This window comes from Syzygium oleosum, unplaced genomic scaffold (assembly GCF_021117445.2).
Source record: "Syzygium oleosum isolate NSW1041296 unplaced genomic scaffold, Sole_v2.1 Sole_v2.23, whole genome shotgun sequence".
Lineage (NCBI taxonomy): Eukaryota > Viridiplantae > Streptophyta > Magnoliopsida > Myrtales > Myrtaceae > Syzygium > Syzygium oleosum.
In genome coordinates this window covers 1,117,777-1,135,886 of record NW_026607507.1, presented here as the reverse complement: position 1 = coordinate 1,135,886, position 18,110 = coordinate 1,117,777, and the positions used below count along the sequence as shown (strand labels likewise).

Below are 18,110 nucleotides of genomic sequence, written 5' to 3'. Positions count from 1 at the left end.
AATTGAGATCGATAAACACTATCATTTTGGACAGAAGTATCGTCTTTCAATATGGAAAATCCGATTCGATAAACTCGTGTATCGACGGGAAGCACATCATAAGATTACAGATAATAATTTCCGAGGCCGAACCTAACAAAGCACAAGCATTACTATTGATAACGAGAAGAAGCTAAGGGTGCGTAACGTTTCTATTTCTAGGAACAATTTCTTTTTAGAAATAGTTTTTTCTATTTCTATTTCCTGGAAGAGTTTCTGAGCAAAATAATGCGTTTGTTAACTGCACAAAATTTCTATTTCTAAAACAGAAATGTGTTTGGTAACTGCACAAAATTTCTATTCCTGGAATAAAAAAAGAACATAAATTCGTTTGGTAACTGCACAAAATTTCTATTCCCAATTTTTTGCATTCAAATCTATATCTTTTATTTAACTATAAGTACAAGTTATAAGTAAAAAAAATCAATAAGCATGATTTATTGATTTGTCTAATCCTTTTTAGGGGTTTAAAACCCATTTTAATCTCTAAACTAAGGAATCTTCAAAAATACCACTTGGGCACCTCAAAAATTTAAATTTCACTCAAAGTGGTGTGCCAGGTATTCTAAGCCATTATGTGAATTTTTTATATTTTTGGGGTAAAATTTATTAAAATTTTTTACTTTCCCTAAATCTGTTTCTTTTTATTTTTCCGAAAATTTTTTATGAAATTTTTTTAATTTTTTCAATTTCGGAATTTTGCAAATATTTAAGGGTTTTCTGAGTTTTTCTGATTTTTATGGATTTTCTGAGAATTTTTCTGATTTATATGAATTTTGGGAATTTTTTAATTTTCTAATTTTTTATGGGATTTTTCTGAAATTTTTCTAATTTTTATGAATTTTCGGAATTTTTTAATTTATTCTAAGCCATTATGTGAATTTTTTATTTTTATTTTTTTTGGGGAAAAGTTTATTAAAACTTTTTACTTTCCCGAAATTTGTCCCTTTTTATTTTCCAGAAAGCTTTTTATGAATTTTTATGAATTTTGTCAATTTCGGAATTTTGCAAATTTTTATGGGTTTTCTAAGTTTTTCTGATTTTTATGGATTTTCTGAGAATTTTTCTGATTTTTATGAATTTTTGGAATTTTTTAATTTTTTATAATTTAATTAATTTTTTATAATTTTTTTATTATTTCCGCTGAGAATGGACCGGACCGGTGCTTTGAGACGGTTTGCAGATGACGGAGGATGGAGGAGGAGCTGAGGTCGCGACTTGAGGACCGGACTTTTCTATTTCTATTTCTATTTCTAGGAACAAAGAAGTAGATTTTTTCTACTTCTTATTTCTGCTCCAAATCTAATTTCTTGGCTACTTTTCTATTCAGGAAATAGAAAAATAAAATGCGTTCTAACGGTTTACATTCTTTTTGTTCAGGGAGCAGAAGAACGAGAAAAATAGAGAAACAGAAGCGTTACCAAACGCACCCTAAAAGCCTGGTGGATTCTCGTCGAGCTTGTGGCGAAATCTTGCTGAGCTTGAAAGCAAAAACATTGGATCCCCAAGCAACACCATTTGCTTCACCTAATTCAACTTGCACCAGAACGTCAACTATCTTCTCTAGTTTAATCAATAGAGCAACCGAGTGTAAAAGTTCTATATAAGCTGACAAAACTTGAAGAGAGGCCAGGCGCATTCACATAAATTCTAAAAGCATTGGCAATAGACTTGGTCAACTTTAGTTGGTATCGAACATGGAGAAGGGCAGGAAGAGATCGGCCGTCCTCGTGGGCTGCAACTACGAGGGCACCCAATACGAGCTCCGCGGCTGTATCAACGACGTGCGCGCCATGCGCGAGGCTCTCGTGGGGCGGTTCGGGTTCGAGGAGGGCCGCATCGAGGTCCTGACGGATGCGCCCGGCTCGCCGGCGATGCCGACTGGTGCGAACATCAGGGCGGCGCTCGGCCGGATGGTCGACCGGGCGGAGCCGGGGGACGTCCTGTTCTTCCATTACAGTGGACACGGGACCCGAATCCCGTCGCCGAGGCCGAGCTTTCCGTTCAAGAAGGACGAAGCGATTGTGCCCTGCGACTTCAATCTCATCACTGGTAATTTGTCTCATCGCACAAACTCTTTCCCATGAACATTGGCATAACCGTAGAAGAAACGATACGTTGCAGATGTGGATTTCCGGCACCTGGTGAACCGCCTTCCGAAGGGCGCGACCTTCACGATCTTCTCCGACTCCTGCCACAGCGGCGGCCTCATCGACAAGGAGAAGGAGCAAGTCGGCCCGTCGAGCGCCCCCACCCCCCGCGGCGGCGGCGACGCATCTCTCTCCTCCGCCGCACCGACGAAGCACATCCCTTTCGAAGCGCTGCTCCAGCACCTCTCGTCCCTAACCCACATAGCCACCCCGGACATCGGGACCCACCTGCTCGAGTCCTTCGGCGCCGAGGCGAGCCTCCGGTTCCGCCTCCCGCAGCTCGAAGCGGCGCCCTCCTCCGGTCCGCTGAAGCCCGACGAGGGGATCCTGCTGAGCGGGTGCCAAGCCAACGAGACGTCCGCGGACATGAACCCGTCGGCGGAGGGAGAGAAGGCGTACGGGGCGTTCAGCAACGCGGTCCAGACTGTTCTGAGGGAGAACGACCGGAGGCTGAGCAACAGGGAGGTGGTGGTGCTGGCGAGGGAGGTGCTGAGGAAGCAAAGGTTCGAGCAGCATCCATGTCTGTACTGCAGCGACGAGAATGCCGATGGGAGTTTCTTGGGGCAGCACGATGAAGATGACGACGAAGAAGATGGCGTGCCTTGTTGAAAAAGCTGCGCGATTTATTTAATTACATCACGTGCGGAAAACTAATCTTATACATAAATTGCCTTTTTTCATATTTGGGAATTTCATGTTGATAGCGGGGCTATTTATGCTCTCTCGAAAATTTAATCCGTCTTCGATGTTTTAACATGTGATGGTCAATCTATATGTATTTACTTGAAATTTGAATTATTCTTGGAATTGTATTTTTAGATAATAATCCTTCATTACTTTTGAAGAAACAATTATGATTCATCTTTGGACAGTCTCTCTCTAAAAAAACCTACTTAAAATCTAAAGGGCTGCCACCCACTTGCGATAGTGGTGCCATTGCTTCAAGGCACACCTTCGCTGCGTTTGGCAACCACTTTACTAAAGGCCTTTAGCCAAAATGCTGTGGTGTTTGGTTAATTTCTATGTATTTACTTGAAATGTAAAATATTCCCAAAATTATTTTTTTTAATAATAGTCATTGATTGGTTTTGAGGAAACAATTATGATTCATCTTTGGATAGTCTCTCCCTCAATTCCTCACTTAAAATCTAAAGAGTCATTAACCACCCCTTGAATCGGTCGCGACCTTTGGGCTGGATGGTGGTGCAATTGCTTCAAGATATACTCAGGCCACATTTGGCAACCACTTTGCCAAAGGTCTTATGGCCAAATGCTGAGATGATGGGTAAATTCGTTTATGGATATTTTGGGGAAATGCATTGCATTTCAAAAGTCTCTAAAGTCCATTAGCCCAAAATAGGTCCGTAAGAGTTTTGGATTTTAACATTTCCAGAATGCTAATACATTATTTCCTTCCAATTTTGCCACTGTTAAATTTTCAAAATTCTAAAAATGCCCTCACCATTTTTCATCTTGCGTGGCGTTGCCAGCAATGCCAAATCTAGCGCCAATGCCAGACTTGGCTCGCCCTCGCCCCTGAGCCCTTCGCCGGCATTTGACGAAGGTTTTGAGGTTCAGTTTTTTTTTTCAAAAAAGAAGAAAATATCGAAAATCCTCTACTAATAGAAGGAAACGCGATTCTTCTCGTTCCTTTGCTATTTATCATATATACGTGGATCCTCATTTGTTTTCTCTTTCTTATGATTGAGATTTCATAATTTCTTCGTTTTCATACGCACCTTCTATTTAACAGAGTCCATCAATAAAAAGAGAAACTTCTGATTTCAGTGCACCCCATTTCTCATCTCATTTTTCATTGCGTAAAGCTAGATATATTAAGATCATATATTCCAAAATATGTAAGTAGATGTTTAGATAAATGCATCATATTAATTTATCAAATTATTCCGCATATCAAATTTCAAAATATAACAGCTGTCTTTTTTCTTCCTTTTTTTTTGTCATTCCATAGGATGGGATCCAACGCGACCTCCGTGTCAGTCACTTTTCCATCTCCATATAACCTCATTTTTTTTTTGCTAGAACTCCATATAACCTCATTGAAAACGAAAAGAAAAGGACTCGTCTTAACCATTTTAAAACCAAGTTAACCATTTTTTTACTAGAGAGGGCAAAAAAATAAGGGACAATGATACCGTTAGTTCCAGAATTTTTAACCCAATGTGCAATATGATTCCTAAACCTTCAATTTGTTTAATGCCTAATCCATGAAATTTAGCTCAATGTACAATGCTGTTCTTGAAATTTTTGATTTGTTCAATGTAATCCCTAAACTTTTGATACATGTTCAAATTAGTCTTTGGAGTATATAAAAAGTCAATGTTAACATTCTATTAATTCAATTTGAGAGACAATATTGAACATATTCATATAGTTTAGGGATTGAATTAGACATATATCAAAAGTTTAGGGACCACATTAAATAAATTGAAAATTCGGGGACGACATTACATATTGAGCTAATGTTTAAAAAATCACATTCAACGAATTAAAAGTTCAGGGACCATATTATATATTGAGCCAAAGTTCATGGTCCATTTATGTCATTTTCCTAAAAAAATAAAAATCAACAGCAGCTAAACATAAAAGCCAAGAAAAAAAAGTAGAGAAAAATATAAAAATATCTGGCAGGGGGAAAAATAAATGCAGAGGAGGGGCAAAAAGGGGAAAACGAAATAGTGTCGCGAAGACTTTTCTGGCTAAATTTACACCATCGCTACGCGTCATCGACGCTCTCATCGACGAACATAAATCGCTCGTCTTGTCCGAAGAAACCGATCGCCTTTCTCTCTCTAGAAGCCTCCCTCTCTCTCTCTCCATCTCTTCTGTCGCTTTTCGATTTAGAAAACCAGGGTGATAGGGAGGAAGGAAGGAAGGGAAGGAAGGGAAGAGCCCGCGTCGACCGAACGAGATTTTTTGGAGAGAGAGAGAGAGAGAGAGAGAGAGAGAGAGAGAGAGAGAGAGAGAGAGGGAAAAATGGCGGATCAGCTCACCGATGATCAGATCTCCGAGTTCAAGGAGGCCTTCAGCTTGTTCGACAAGGACGGCGATGGTTTGATTCCTCTCTCTCTCTCTGGCTCTCTCTGTCTATGATGTTCCTGTCGTTTGATTCGAGTTTAGCTGCGTCGCTGTTCGTGTCCTTGGTCCGATGCTAGTTTTCGCGTGTGATTCGCGGGCGATGGTGTAAAGGGTCTTTTCGTTTTGGGCTTTTTACCTGCGAATTCTATGCTGTGATTGGCTTTCGGTCGATTCCGTTTTGTGGGGGCTGCTGGATCTCCGGACTGTTCACTCCTGCTGATTGTTAGATTGTCTTCTTGTGCTGTCAAGGGGGGCGGAAGGAATTGCGGGTTGTTTGTCTTCGATCGCATTTGGGGCTGGATCTTTGTCATGTCTCAGAAATGGTGGATGCGTAGCACATTAATGATTGGAAATTTTTTAGCTTGGATCTTGTGAACGAGTGGCGCGGTACACTACTCTCAGTATAGAAATGTTTTGTATGATTTTTTATGTCCAACATTTATTGCGGATAACACGAGGGAGACAAGGCATTGGAAATTTCTTTTGTTCTATATTTGGGTATGCAGTCTGGTCGCATTTGGAGCTAGATCTTCCACATTCTTGAAAAGTAGCTGCTCTGTTTTCGAGTTACATTCCATTGAAGGATCTTTCATTGTTGTGTTTATTTGACATTTGACATGTTTGTAAAGTCAGTTGAAGCGGGGTTTTAAGATGTATAACTCATTGACTGTCTGAAGCAGCCAATGCGATTCTTGGTTTCTATACAACTATTAGTAGATGTTAAACATCTCGATCATGATATATCAATATTATCTTCTATGGGTCATAATTTTTTTAGGCTCTTGGATTTATCACATCTAGAATGTAGATACTATATACTAAGATGTGTAAAATTATATATTCTTATAAGCATCAAAGCATTATTATCTTTCCATGAGGTATTTTTTATAAGATCAATGTGTCGCTTATTTGTTGCAAAGCTCTTGGAATTTTGGTCTAAAGTAGTTCGTGTTTTTCTTGAAGTGTTCAAATATTCTTCTTTTTTAGTTTGTTGTTTTCAGCCTACGTGTTCTGAGGTATTGATCATACTCATGAGGTAATAAATCTTCCATTTGAAGTGAGGTTTTTACGATTTTTCCTTCTGACTTTGACGGTCTTTTGATTATTGTATGTGATGACATGAATTGTCTGAGTCAACTGAATGCACCAATTAAATAAGCATCAATTATAATTCCAAATGGGATCAAATGAGATGTAGATGTCCTGGTCAGTGACATATAGCTTCTCCTAGTCAAATTGTTACTCTAAAAAGGTCAATTTCCTTAAGGATGATAAATTATTGGTCACTCCTGTCATTCTTCAGGTTGTATCACCACCAAAGAGCTTGGAACTGTCATGAGGTCGCTGGGGCAGAATCCTACTGAGGCAGAGCTTCAGGACATGATCAATGAGGTAGATGCTGATGGCAACGGGACTATTGACTTCCCGGAGTTCCTAAACCTGATGGCTAGGAAGATGAAAGACACTGACTCCGAAGAAGAGCTGAAAGAGGCATTCAGAGTTTTCGACAAGGATCAGAACGGGTTCATATCTGCTGCCGAGCTCCGCCATGTGATGACCAATCTCGGGGAGAAGCTCACCGACGAAGAGGTCGACGAGATGATTAGGGAGGCTGATGTAGATGGAGATGGCCAGATAAACTATGAGGAGTTTGTGAAGGTGATGATGGCCAAGTAATTCGCTGCATCTGAGCGAAACCCACGAGAGAATGAAAAGAAAGGATTGCAATAACTAATGTAACAAGATTCTTGCTTTTCCTTTTGCAATGTCTATGAATGTTATGAATTTAAACCTTGAAAGAGAGAAAGGAGTCTTCTCTTTGGTGATCCTGATTGGCTGATGGAATGTTTTTCTGTAGGGTACCGTCTTTGTTAATGTCCCCTTGATTGGCTCATGAATGTCAGCTTGGTTTGTCTGGTTTCGTTTAGTTAGCATAAGGATCAATTTGGTTTCATATGTATTCTATTACTATCGCGGCTTGCGTTTGACCTTTGGTTCCCTTATTTAGGAACTCAAGTCGAGCTGAAAAGTCGGTAACTGATAGTTTGTCCGAAGAGATGACGCGAAATGCTTTCATCTGAACGGTGCTATGACTTATCTATGCAAGAAGTGAAAAATGGGAAACTCGGTTTGTAGTTGCTTTACGGACTGTATTCATAATGCCTATTTGGGAGTCGAAGATACGCCCAGGCGATGCATCGCGCGTGAGAATTTGCAGTTCACTGTCTCGACCCATATCCTGCATTTCAACCTTCTCAACACATCTTCCCCATCAGCGAAGTGTGGTTTAATTTCAATGACTGTTGTTGTTTCTAGGACAACTATTTTGCAAGAAGGGCGGTCAATTTTGGTAATAGAAGGACTACAGTTTGCATTTTGGTGCAACCTCCTTGAAGTTGTTGGTTTCATTGAAATTTGCATCGCATGGGGAAAGTCCCAATTTGGCTCAGGTGAATGCATTAGCATTAAGCCTAGTGATCGGGTTATTCAAAGAAAAAATTGATCATCTGGTCCAAGTTACCTAACCGGAATCCACGTGCGTCAACTACCACCAAAAAGCAGAGAGAGGAGGGTAGTTGGCGCCATTAGAGATGTGTGGAGGGTAGGTCTCAAACACCCGTCAATGCCATAACCCTTTAAAACAAGCTTCCCACTCGCCTCTCTTCAATTGGCGTGCATTGGTTCTCTGTTTCAGTTGCAGTGAAAGTGCTTTCATTCAAGGAGGGAGCCAAGTACACCAAACAAAAACTATGGAGGTTGCACAGGAGAAGGAGAAGAAGATGAAAATACTCTGCCTCCATGGGTTCAGAACCAGTGGCGGCTTCTTGAAGAAGCAAATCAGTAAATGGGATCCTTCCATTTTCTCTCACTTTGACATGGTAACATCAAAACTTCCCTCAACCCTCTCTTCTCTTTTCTGTCATTGTCGAAGAAGGAAATAGTAACTGTGTTGCTCGGTTGAGAATTTGATCAGAAGCATTTTGAGTCGATGAATATGACATACAAGTGTGATCAAGTGATCATTATATGTTTTGACTCAACGTGCCATGCTAGAGTGATGAGTGATCAATATGGTTTTAGAAGTAAGGGGTTGACCACTGCTTGTGCTTTTCGAGTGAAGACAGCTAAAGATGTCAATCACTGAACAATTTGGCCGATTTTACTTTTCGACCGGAATTTGTCTGCGATGTCATTAAATGAAAAGGAGATAAGGTATCCAGTAACCGAATTGAAGTCTAAGACTGCATGAGCCGTCCCCTGAAACTAATATAGGCTCGAAATATTATCTAAATGAGTGAAAAAGGGAAGCTCTTCCTGTGATTATATGAGCAGGAGCCTTTGGATGACATGTTTCCGTCTTGGATATGGAGATTTACCTTGGCCTTTAAATTTCTCTATCACTGAGAATTGTAAATTTGTTCTATGATTGTTCAAGCCATGAAAGTTGTGCTAATTAACACACTCAGGAAAGCAACTCCAATTGGGCTATCAGCTGCCCCAATTGAGCTGATTGATTTATACCCGATGGCCTGGAGAAGTAGATGCAGTCATGATTGATGAGTACTTTTCATGTTAAATACTATTTGTTTGCAGTTTTTGTGTCTATAATGCATTTCTGTCATCGAGCAATGGAAACGAATTACCCATGTCTACTCTTGTGTAGAACATGGGTTCTGATGATGCTGTTTATCCTCTACAGTTCTACAGCACTTGAAAGGAAAATTTAGATTCCACAACAGGCCATGAAATGAGTTCCATGTTAGAAACTCCACAAGATCGATACCAATTAGACTTTCGCCACATACACATACTGACCGGAAGCGTCGCCTCTCTTTCTTACAGGATTTCCCCGACGGGATGTTTCCTGCGGGAGGAAAATCCGATATTGAAGGCATCTTTCCACCACCCTACTTTGAGTGGTTCCAGTTTGACAAGGTGAGTTTGCCCGTCTATTCTGAATCACCAATCCACTACGAGTGTACCGTCTTTTATTCACAATTGTCAACCAAGGAGACAATATTCTTAATAGAACTCAAACTAATCAGGATTTCACGGAGTACACGAACTTGGAAGAATGTGTCAAGTACCTGTGCGAGTACATTACGAGCAAAGGCCCCTTTGATGGTCTACTTGGATTCTCTCAGGTACTCTTCACCATCGCCGTGATTCTTGCGGTCAGGTGCTCATGATTTAATAAATCCAGATGCAAAACGTAGTTTAGCCAATAGTCACGGTCTAAAGTGCGCTGATGAAGTTTAATAGCATCATCTTGCAAAGACGGCTCTCTCATTCTCACACTTAATTTTCTCGTTTGTTCAGGGCGCCACACTCTCGGCCCTTTTGCTGGGGTACCAAGCACAGGCAAGCCCAATACTCTTTTTATTTTTATCGTACTCTTGTGCGACAGTTTCAGTCGGGAAGTGGTGGTTGATATGGTTGATATATCTTCTTGGAAGCAGGGGAAGTTATTGAAGGATCACCCGCCGCTGAAGTTCTTTGTATCTATATCGGGATCGAAGTTTAGGACTCCAGACATATGTGATGTTGCCTACAAGGACCCCATCAAGGCGAAGTCGGTCCATTTCATTGGAGACAAGGATTGGCTGAAATTGCCGTCGCAGGATCTGGCGACCGCATTTGACAATCCCCTGATCATCAGACATCCCCAAGGCCACACCGTCCCAAGGCTAGGTGAGTACGATTGTCTGTTCTTAAACTTCTTCCGTCGCTAATCAAATAGAAAACCACGAACTAATCCCAGCATAGTGTCTAGTCTATCAAGCATCTTGGAAACTCGAAGTCGAACTGACATTTATGACTGCTAATCAGATGAGACCGCAGTCGCGCAGTTGCGCGGTTGGACTTCTGAAATACTCCTCCAATACAGCAGCAGGAACCTTGAAGTCGGGAAGACCGACTCCAGCGACGCTCCGAAGGTCCAGAATGCAGCGACAAATGGGAAGTTCGACAAGGAGGAGGTCGAGATTGTGGAGGCAGCGAAAGCCTGAAGAACCCGGAAGGGAAAACAAGTTGGCCTTCTTTATTTGTCCTGTGTGGAAGAAGCCTTAAGTCAGATCACTGCCTTTTGAGGTTGTGTGAACTTGCATGGCGATGGTAATTGGCAATACTGTACCCCTGTCCATTATGATGGCAATAAATTCACATCGAGTGCTTTCTGGTATCGAGATTCTAGTGTCCTCTTCTACACTTCTTGAACGCATGATCCACAAACCCATCATCTCCTGAAGTTACATGTTCAGCCCAAGGGTTGAAATTCGGGGAGAATTCATTACCCTGTTCATGAGCGTCAATCAGTTCAAACACTCACCATCACTTGATAAAAAAAAGCTCTAAGCATTTGTAACATTTCTCACATTGGGGTCCGACGTGTTCCCTGTACATGGGGGCGCCTGAACACGGCCGGTTTACTACTGAGGAAGCCCTGTTGCTCTGCATTACGGATCGCTTGACGCGTCTGACCTAACATCGCTTCCAAAACAGCCTCCTCATTTTCATGTAAGATTTTGTTAACGGGTGTCGCCTAAACAGCTTGCTCGACGTTACTAATTCATTCCAAACAGTAAACGAAAAAGGGTTGATTACAACTTGAGGGGGTAGGCACTATATGTTACGTGCTACGACATTCCACGAAATAACTCCCCCTCCTCAATTTCGGAAAGGCAAGGACTTCCATTCATCTCCCGACAGCATGTTGGAACAGGGAAAGTTCGCTCGGGCCCCACTATTTTTTCTAAGAGTATTTTTGTCTTTTTTCTTTTTTTGGGGGAATCATTGCCTTTGGGCCGTCGTCAACTTCCAAACCGGAAAACAAACAGCATCCGTTGCCCTCTAATCCGGAGAGATCAGAGAAAGAGAGGGAGAGAGGTGGCGAGGTCGCGTCAATGGGGGCGACGCGCTTGCTGGTCTGCGATTTCGTCATCTCCTTCATGTGGGTGTGGTCGGGGGCCCTGATCAAGATGTTCGTGTACGAGGTTCTAGGGCTGGGGCACGGGCTCCGGGGCGAGATCGTCAAGTCCTCGCTCTACATCGCCAACATGTTCTTCTTCGCGCTCCTGGGCAAGCTCACGAAGGGCGGGTCGTATAACCCCCTCACCGTGCTGGCCCCCGGCGTTTCCGGGGATTTCGGCCGCTTCCTCTTCACCGTCGGCGCTCGCATCCCTGCCCAGGTTCGGTTTCGGCTTTGCCCCCCTTTGGTTTCGGCTTGTTTCGGACCGGTTCGTTTGATTTTCCTTGCCCGGTAAATGTATGGGTTTTATGGTTGGCATGTGTTCTGTGAAAAAGCTTCTGGGTTTGGCTGAAATGCTTCCGGGTTACCGGTTACGTTGCAATTAATTCGTTTTATGTTGCGAAAAAGGTAGGTTTTTTAAGGGTTGGTGTTCTTGCCATGGGATCAGTTCAATGTATTGTGTTTGCTCATATTTGCTGTTATAAAAATATGGACTTGTTATCAGCAGTATGGCTTAATTCTGTCTAGGGCACGTTAACAAAAGACCTGAGGAACATGGTCTAGATAAGATATGGGTAACAGCTTCAGTTAACTGGGTTTTGTGAATATGGTTTTGGGGAAAGTTAGGGCCTTCGTTTGGGGAAGTGGATGCCTAGAAGGTTCAATCCGATTTTCTTTTGAGGGACTGACGAGGCTTTGATGTAGTTTTTGACTGATGGGTTCTTTTTAACTGAGCTTGAGGGCTCTCTGCTGACTCATTTGTGTGAAAGATATGTTCCTTCATTTATCAAGCCCCTTATTGAAGTTTGAGTTGCCAGTACAAATTGAGAATGGCTATTGCATAGGCCGCATTTTGGTAGCTTTCTGGAGTTTGCTCATGCAGAATTGTATTCGATTAATTCATGATCAGAGACACTGTATACATCTTTTCCCCACATTTTTTTAACTAAAACATGTTTTAATATGACTGCAGCTTGAGCTTTGGACTTTCTACCTCACATTTACACTTTACAGCTTATATTCAAGGGTCATATCGTCTAATCACTGGATGAACCCACATTAGTGATTAATCAAAAGGAAAATAAGTAGACCTGTCGCGACATCATCACTGGATGGTATTCTACAGATAGGTCTCCTTGTACTGTTGTTAAATGGTTTATTGCTGTCCATCTTCTTGCCCTGTTTTCCACTATACTATAGATGACAATCCTTTGAGCTGATGGAACTGCCAGATAATCTTGGTTATAATGAGTCGACAAGATAATTTTGGCAGAATCTAAATGCTAATGTTAGGTGTGACTAAGATACTGCGAAAGTGCAACTCTCTATTTTGTTATAGACACAAGTTGTGAATTCTTCATTTGTCTCAATTTGAATCATTCTCTGTCAATCCATGAAATCTTATGGACAAATTAGTGGAATGAGAGGATTACTTCCCATTGTCTCCAAATTCTATCTCAGACTGAATGCCATCGAAATTCATCAATTGCATTCAATGCCTTTTAGGTCATCTTTTTTATTGTCGAGCTTGTATTGTATAGGTCGTGGCCTATGCAATAACTTTTTTTGTCATTGTGAGCTAGAGCACCCGATAACAAAGTGATACCATGCTTGGCATCATCGTAAAAGAATACTGATAGTCCTTCACGCTTCTCAGTGACACAAGTTGCTGATTATTCACCGACTCTCCATGGATGGATTTCAGTTTAGCTAGGAATTGGATAACTGTTGAGGGCTCAGTTTAGTTTAGCAAGGTGTAACACTATCTGTTCAATTTTTCTTGTTAATGGAAACACTAGTTGATTGTTCTGCCTGCAATTGCTATTTGCAGGTTTAGCGAGATTGATATTATCTGCTTGATTGTTTGCTCATTTTCACTATGTTCCATCCACTCGGTCAATTGATTGGCTCTATACACCTTAATTCAACAAAGTCTCTACAATTAAACGTTTGAAACTTGAATATGAGAAAGTCTTGTGGAAGGATGAAATTATAGATGTGCACATAATCAACGAGGGGCAGTGCCAGCATCATGGGTTGGACAGAATCCTTTTTCTTCGACACCCCTTAGTATGGAATAGGTTGAAAAGTAAACTGAAATTATTAGCACTTCAGTGAAGGGACTTGCCATTGGAGATAAGATTAAATAATCATCTAGAATATGATGCCTGTCTCTCTTCACGCTTTCAGTGTCTTCTTGCCGTGACATCACTCTGTTAAAAAAATATCATTAAATCTGTTCATTCTTTTCTCCAGGCAGTCGGTTCTATTACTGGGGTTAGGCTCATCATTGAGACCTTTCCTCACCTTTGGCTCGGACCACATTTGAGCGTTGATGTTCATCGAGGGGCACTAACTGAAGGACTCTTAGCATTTGTGATCGTCATCATCTCACTAGGACTCGGTAGAAAGATTCCTGGAAGTTTTTACACAAAGACTTGGATATCAAGTGTCTCCAAGCTGACTCTGCAAATACTCGGTTCTGATCTAACCGGTGGATGTATGAACCCGGCTTCTGTAAGTACTTACAAAATTCTGAGTGTTTTCTTTCCTTTTTAGAGGAAACCAAAGGTGGATGTTCCCTCAGAATCACTCATACTTGGATTTAAAACTTGTTAAATACTGTAGGCAATGGGATGGGCCTATGCTCGTGGGGATCATATAACCAAGGAACATGTGCTTGTTTACTGGCTTGCCCCGGTAGAGGCCACCCTGCTGGCAGTGTGGATATTTAGACTGGTTGTTGGGCCGCTAAAAGAGCAGGAAGCAAAGAAAAAAAAATCAGAGTGAGGATTGGCATTTGAGTTTTGTTCGGTGTCTACTGGATGATATCATCTGTTAAAATTGGATGCCAGGAGCATATGTCGACCTAAGGGCATGAGATGTGCTTTAACGTCCAATCTTTTGTCAAGTCAGGCAATCTGCATGGTATGTTGGGTTTTATTTAACCCTTGTATTAGACACTACCCTTGGCACTTGCTTTATTCGTAGACAATTGGCAATAAATTATGTAAATCATGTTAGGCTGTAATTCACGGTGTAGGTTTCGTTGGGCAATCTGTATGTATGATGGGTGCCCTTTCCTCATTCCATCAAGTTCTCCCCAAACTGTGTATCCAATGTACCTCGTTTCTTCAATATTAAGTTCTCTCTCTCTCTCTCTCTCTCTCTCTCTCTCTCTCTCTCTCTCTCTCTCTCTCTCTTTGTGCGTGTGCGTGTGCGCATGTTTTTGAACACCTCTCTAAAACTTTCAATGGTCGTGTTTGAATAAGTGAGCTCATACATTTCAATCCGCAAGATTTGAGCAAGATCGCTGCTTTCAGGGCAGTTACCATGTGCTAACAGGGCAGTTACCATGTGCTATTTGCTCAACATTCATCCTGATAATTCTTCTTCTAACAAGCACAAGCTTGAGAATTCAGGCACGGAATGGGTTTATGAAGAAATTTGTTTAAGACCAATTTAAGACTGTCACACTAGAAGAAAAACCGTATATGTCGACTTAATCCAAGAACAGCTTCAGAAATATTTATAATTCTCTGAAGGTGATTGGGATGGAGATGATCATATATTTAAAGATTTACCATGGAAATGGTACTGCAGGAAGGTTAACCGCATTGTCGAACTCGTTTAAATATAAGCATAATTGATGAAATGGTAAACAGAAGCAGTATCACAGAGAGGACAAGCTTTTTCTTCATAGAGAAGCGCTAATCCTGAATGTCAGTACAAACAAATCTTCCTTCTACGAGTGTTCCTCGATGTGACAGTTCTCGTAATGACACACTGTCTCAAGTACTATGGATTAACAATTTCACATGAAAGTTGTGGAAAAGACTTAATACACAAGTTGAGGCTCGAATTCTGCAAAATCGACTGAACCAGACTCAATCGGTGGCATCAAATATGCAGCCAAGAGTTCGGAGGCCAGTGCGGCGATAAGTGGAATCCTCTTCAAGTTCTTCACCAACGGAATGTCTTCAGTTTCCCCAACCGCAAGGAGCTTCTCGTTTATTTCCACCATCCGGTCCAACTTCCTCTTGAATTCAGGGTTCTCTACGTCCGGCACGGCAGGAAATATCCTAGCTGTGGTGCGGTTTGTCTGCATGAAGAAATTTTCAATCATTATTCATTCGAGGAATCAAAATTTTCGAAGTTCATAAATTCAAAGTATGGTACTAATTTTAGAAGTCATGGACAGCGTGCAGCGGCAACAAAAATAAATGTACTTTTCCAATGCAGCGATATGAATGTATTCATTCACCTCAATAATGACATGCATGTCAAATTCCTTAGTGTTGAGACCAATGCCTTCATAGAAAGCAGTCCGCTGGCAATCATTGAGGTACATTGTCACATACACCTGAGGAATAAAGCATAGGCAGGTTAGGGCAAGAACAAGTGACTTCCACAGCATTAGCAGAGAAACTGTGAATGATTTTCTTGGCAGAACTCATATGTCGGACACGAGAACTGATTATTACCGAAAGGCAGAAGAACCGGGACCACAGTTTTGCCTTCCAGTCATTGAGAAACTGTGGTTGGGCTTTCAGCAACGCAGAGAAGAAATCACCGTGCCGGTTCTCGTCCTGGCACCAATTCTCAAAGTACTTGAAGATAGGATAAGGTTGGTACTCGGGATTCTCCTTGAGATGTCTGTAGATCGTGATATATCGCCAGTATCCAATCTTCTCGGACAAGTAGGTAGCGTAGAAAATGAACTTGGGCTTGAAGAACGTGTATTTCCTGGCCTTTGTCAGGAAACCTAAGTCCAATGCCAAGTTGAAATCGGACAACCCTTTGTTCAGGAATCTGCATGCCGTCGAAGTAAATTTATCATGTTGTTTGATTTGTAATATGATAGTAATAATTCCAACCAAAAAAAAAATTATAGTAATAATCACTCGGATTGCGAACGGAGCTAATAGGTGACATCATACATACCCAGCATGTCTGGCTTCATCCCTGGACATCAGAGAGAATATCTCAGCTACCACTGGATTGGTTTTCTGTTAGCAAATACCTCAAATAGTCAGCTGAATCGATGTCCAAAATTTCTCAATCAACTTCGGAGTTCCTATCTTCCACCCCGAAATTTACTATTTCACGGTCGAAAGCGCATTGAAATTCCGACAAATATTCAATAGCAGTGCAAAAAACAGCTCGGAGAATACCTAATGTATCCAGCCATTCACGAAAATTCGAAATGCAAATACCAAAAGCACACCTTTTCCAATTACATAGTCAAAACAATGATGCTAGCAGAAAATTGAAGTATTGAGTAGTAAGTGATACGACAAGCTTGAACCCATTTCATATATCCTTTCAAACAGAATGCAGAAACAGATAACCAATTGTACCAAGAAAAGCAAAGAGCCAAACCCAAGTACCTTGAGCCTCCTTCCCAGCTCCTTGTAGAGAAGGAACCCAGAGAACTCAGCAGTGCATGACCTCTCCAAGAACTCCACGAAGATCTGCCTGAGCGGGCCCTGCATCTTATCCGCGGCCTCCTTGAACTCCTTGTTCCGCACGAAGTGGGTCTGGTTGTAATCAGTCTTGAACTCCTGAAGCAGAGCCTCGAATTCATCCTGGTTCAGGTTCTTGTTGATCTCGGTATTGAACAGCTGCTCCATCTCGTCGAAATCGGTGGTGTAGAACCTCGGGGTCAGGAGGGACTCCTTGATGGCTTGCTTGTTGGCCTTCTTGGTGGGCTTCTTGGGGGCGGTCGGCTGAGCAGTGGCCGACATTCTGACGGTGGCGAACCTGGAGCGCGAGGGCGCTCTGGGGTTGGTCAATCTTGGGGGGGTGTTGGTGAATTTCGAGATGGGTTTGAGGAGAGCCATCTCTGCTGCCATTGCTTGGAGCTAGGGAGCGGGCGTGATTTCAGGAGGACTCTGGCTTTCTTCAGAGCGGGAGGGAACGAGAGATTATTATATTGTGGAACAGAGGAGTTAAGCAGAGGAGTGGCAGGGTGGATAAGGTGGTCGGGATGGTGCAATTGGCTGACGGTGATTATGGGGTGTGATCCGATGGAAATCTGCGGGCTTGGGAAGGGGCCGACACGTGGTGGGTGGCCATAGGCCGGTCTGATTACTTGTCTGGTTGGTGGTGATAATGCCACTTAGGCAAACCGGTGTTTGTGGTCGTGGCCTCCCACTTTTGTTCGAGCTTGATTCTCTGTCTAGAGGGTCCACTGAGAATTTTCTTGGGTAAAAATTTCATGATTCTGTCCGGTCTGAAGCAAACCTGTCCAGCAGGATGAGAGGCCATTTCTCCTCCTCCTTCGTCCTTCTCTTCTTCTTCTTTTGGGTACATACGAAAGTCCAAGTTGATATTTATTTTGGAGGATAAGGACACAAATTATTTTTGAACTTTGACCAAATATGCAATATGATCCATAAACGTTTAATTTGTTTAATGCGGTCCCTAAACTTTAACTAAATGGAGGCGACACAATGCATTTGCTTAACAGCCCCATTTACAGGCCCGGTAAGGACTTACATCTTTACTGGGCCTAAGGCCCAAATACCTTAGGCTCACCAGATATCAGGTAAGATCATTGGCTTCAAGCATGCCCATGTACTTGTTCTTTCTAAAACTAATGAAGAAGCTCTCTTTTCCATCATTGAACTGTCTCTAACATGTAAAGTCTGGGTACTTCGTATACTGAGAGGTGCAAATTTCAAGCTTGGCATTACAATTCGTTAATCACCTACCATTAAATAATTCTGATGGGGTTGAGTAAGTAGAGCTCCTAGTTCCATATCGAGCGACGCGAGGTTATGAATTAACGCACTCAACCGGGCCGCTTAAGGTGAGAGCTTTGACAAGGTGAGGATTTCAGGTTGAGGCCC

The 18,110-nt window shown here is 42.0% G+C and overlaps 4 protein-coding genes across 4 annotated transcripts; 3 read left to right on the top strand and 1 right to left on the bottom strand.

The window, feature by feature from the left end:
* Positions 1 to 1,660: 1,660 nt before the first annotated feature.
* On the top strand, positions 1,661 to 3,004 carry LOC115669057 (metacaspase-9). Its single transcript, XM_030590382.2, has 2 exons — positions 1,661 to 2,091; positions 2,164 to 3,004. Exons 1-2 carry the CDS (start codon positions 1,737 to 1,739, stop codon positions 2,796 to 2,798), a joined length of 990 nt encoding a protein of 329 aa, XP_030446242.2. The 5' UTR covers positions 1,661 to 1,736; the 3' UTR covers positions 2,799 to 3,004.
* A 1,932-nt stretch (positions 3,005 to 4,936) lies between these two features.
* LOC115674799 (uncharacterized) lies at positions 4,937 to 10,470 on the top strand. The gene is made up of 8 exons (XM_056302328.1): positions 4,937 to 5,262; positions 6,592 to 6,958; positions 7,963 to 8,167; positions 9,132 to 9,224; positions 9,335 to 9,433; positions 9,609 to 9,650; positions 9,749 to 9,980; positions 10,119 to 10,470. The coding sequence occupies exons 1-8, from the start codon at positions 5,187 to 5,189 to the stop codon at positions 10,295 to 10,297; spliced, it is 1,293 nt and encodes a 430-aa protein (XP_056158303.1). The 5' UTR covers positions 4,937 to 5,186; the 3' UTR covers positions 10,298 to 10,470.
* A 590-nt stretch (positions 10,471 to 11,060) lies between these two features.
* LOC115674646 (probable aquaporin SIP2-1) lies at positions 11,061 to 14,418 on the top strand. The gene is made up of 3 exons (XM_030597103.2): positions 11,061 to 11,476; positions 13,513 to 13,773; positions 13,885 to 14,418. Exons 1-3 carry the CDS (start codon positions 11,192 to 11,194, stop codon positions 14,044 to 14,046), a joined length of 708 nt encoding a protein of 235 aa, XP_030452963.1. The 5' UTR covers positions 11,061 to 11,191; the 3' UTR covers positions 14,047 to 14,418.
* Positions 14,419 to 14,925: 507 nt separating this feature from the next.
* LOC115674644 (magnesium-protoporphyrin IX monomethyl ester [oxidative] cyclase, chloroplastic) lies at positions 14,926 to 17,238 on the bottom strand. The gene is made up of 5 exons (XM_030597102.2): positions 16,647 to 17,238; positions 16,201 to 16,265; positions 15,741 to 16,068; positions 15,521 to 15,619; positions 14,926 to 15,358 (listed from the first exon to the last, which is right to left on the bottom strand). The coding sequence occupies exons 1-5, from the start codon at positions 17,109 to 17,111 to the stop codon at positions 15,095 to 15,097; spliced, it is 1,221 nt and encodes a 406-aa protein (XP_030452962.1). The 5' UTR covers positions 17,112 to 17,238; the 3' UTR covers positions 14,926 to 15,094.
* Positions 17,239 to 18,110: the final 872 nt, after the last annotated feature.

Coding starts and splice junctions, on each gene's coding strand:
- LOC115674644 (XM_030597102.2), bottom strand. CDS start 17,111: ATGGCAGCAGAGATGGCTCTCCTCAAACCCATCTCGAAATTCACCAAC. Junction 16,266..16,646: donor AGCTGGGAAGGAGGCTCAAG/GTACTTGGGTTT, acceptor ATTTGCTAACAG/AAAACCAATCCAGTGGTAGC. Junction 15,620..15,740: donor CCCGGTTCTTCTGCCTTTCG/GTAATAATCAGT, acceptor TTTATTCCTCAG/GTGTATGTGACAATGTACCT.
- LOC115674646 (XM_030597103.2), top strand. CDS start 11,192: ATGGGGGCGACGCGCTTGCTGGTCTGCGATTTCGTCATCTCCTTCATG. Junction 11,477..13,512: donor GCGCTCGCATCCCTGCCCAG/GTTCGGTTTCGG, acceptor TCTTTTCTCCAG/GCAGTCGGTTCTATTACTGG. Junction 13,774..13,884: donor GATGTATGAACCCGGCTTCT/GTAAGTACTTAC, acceptor TAAATACTGTAG/GCAATGGGATGGGCCTATGC.
- LOC115669057 (XM_030590382.2), top strand. CDS start 1,737: ATGGAGAAGGGCAGGAAGAGATCGGCCGTCCTCGTGGGCTGCAACTAC. Junction 2,092..2,163: donor CGACTTCAATCTCATCACTG/GTAATTTGTCTC, acceptor GATACGTTGCAG/ATGTGGATTTCCGGCACCTG.
- LOC115674799 (XM_056302328.1), top strand. CDS start 5,187: ATGGCGGATCAGCTCACCGATGATCAGATCTCCGAGTTCAAGGAGGCC. Junction 6,959..7,962: donor TTTGTGAAGGTGATGATGGC/CAAGTAATTCGC, acceptor CTTCAATTGGCG/TGCATTGGTTCTCTGTTTCA. Junction 9,225..9,334: donor AGTGGTTCCAGTTTGACAAG/GTGAGTTTGCCC, acceptor CAAACTAATCAG/GATTTCACGGAGTACACGAA.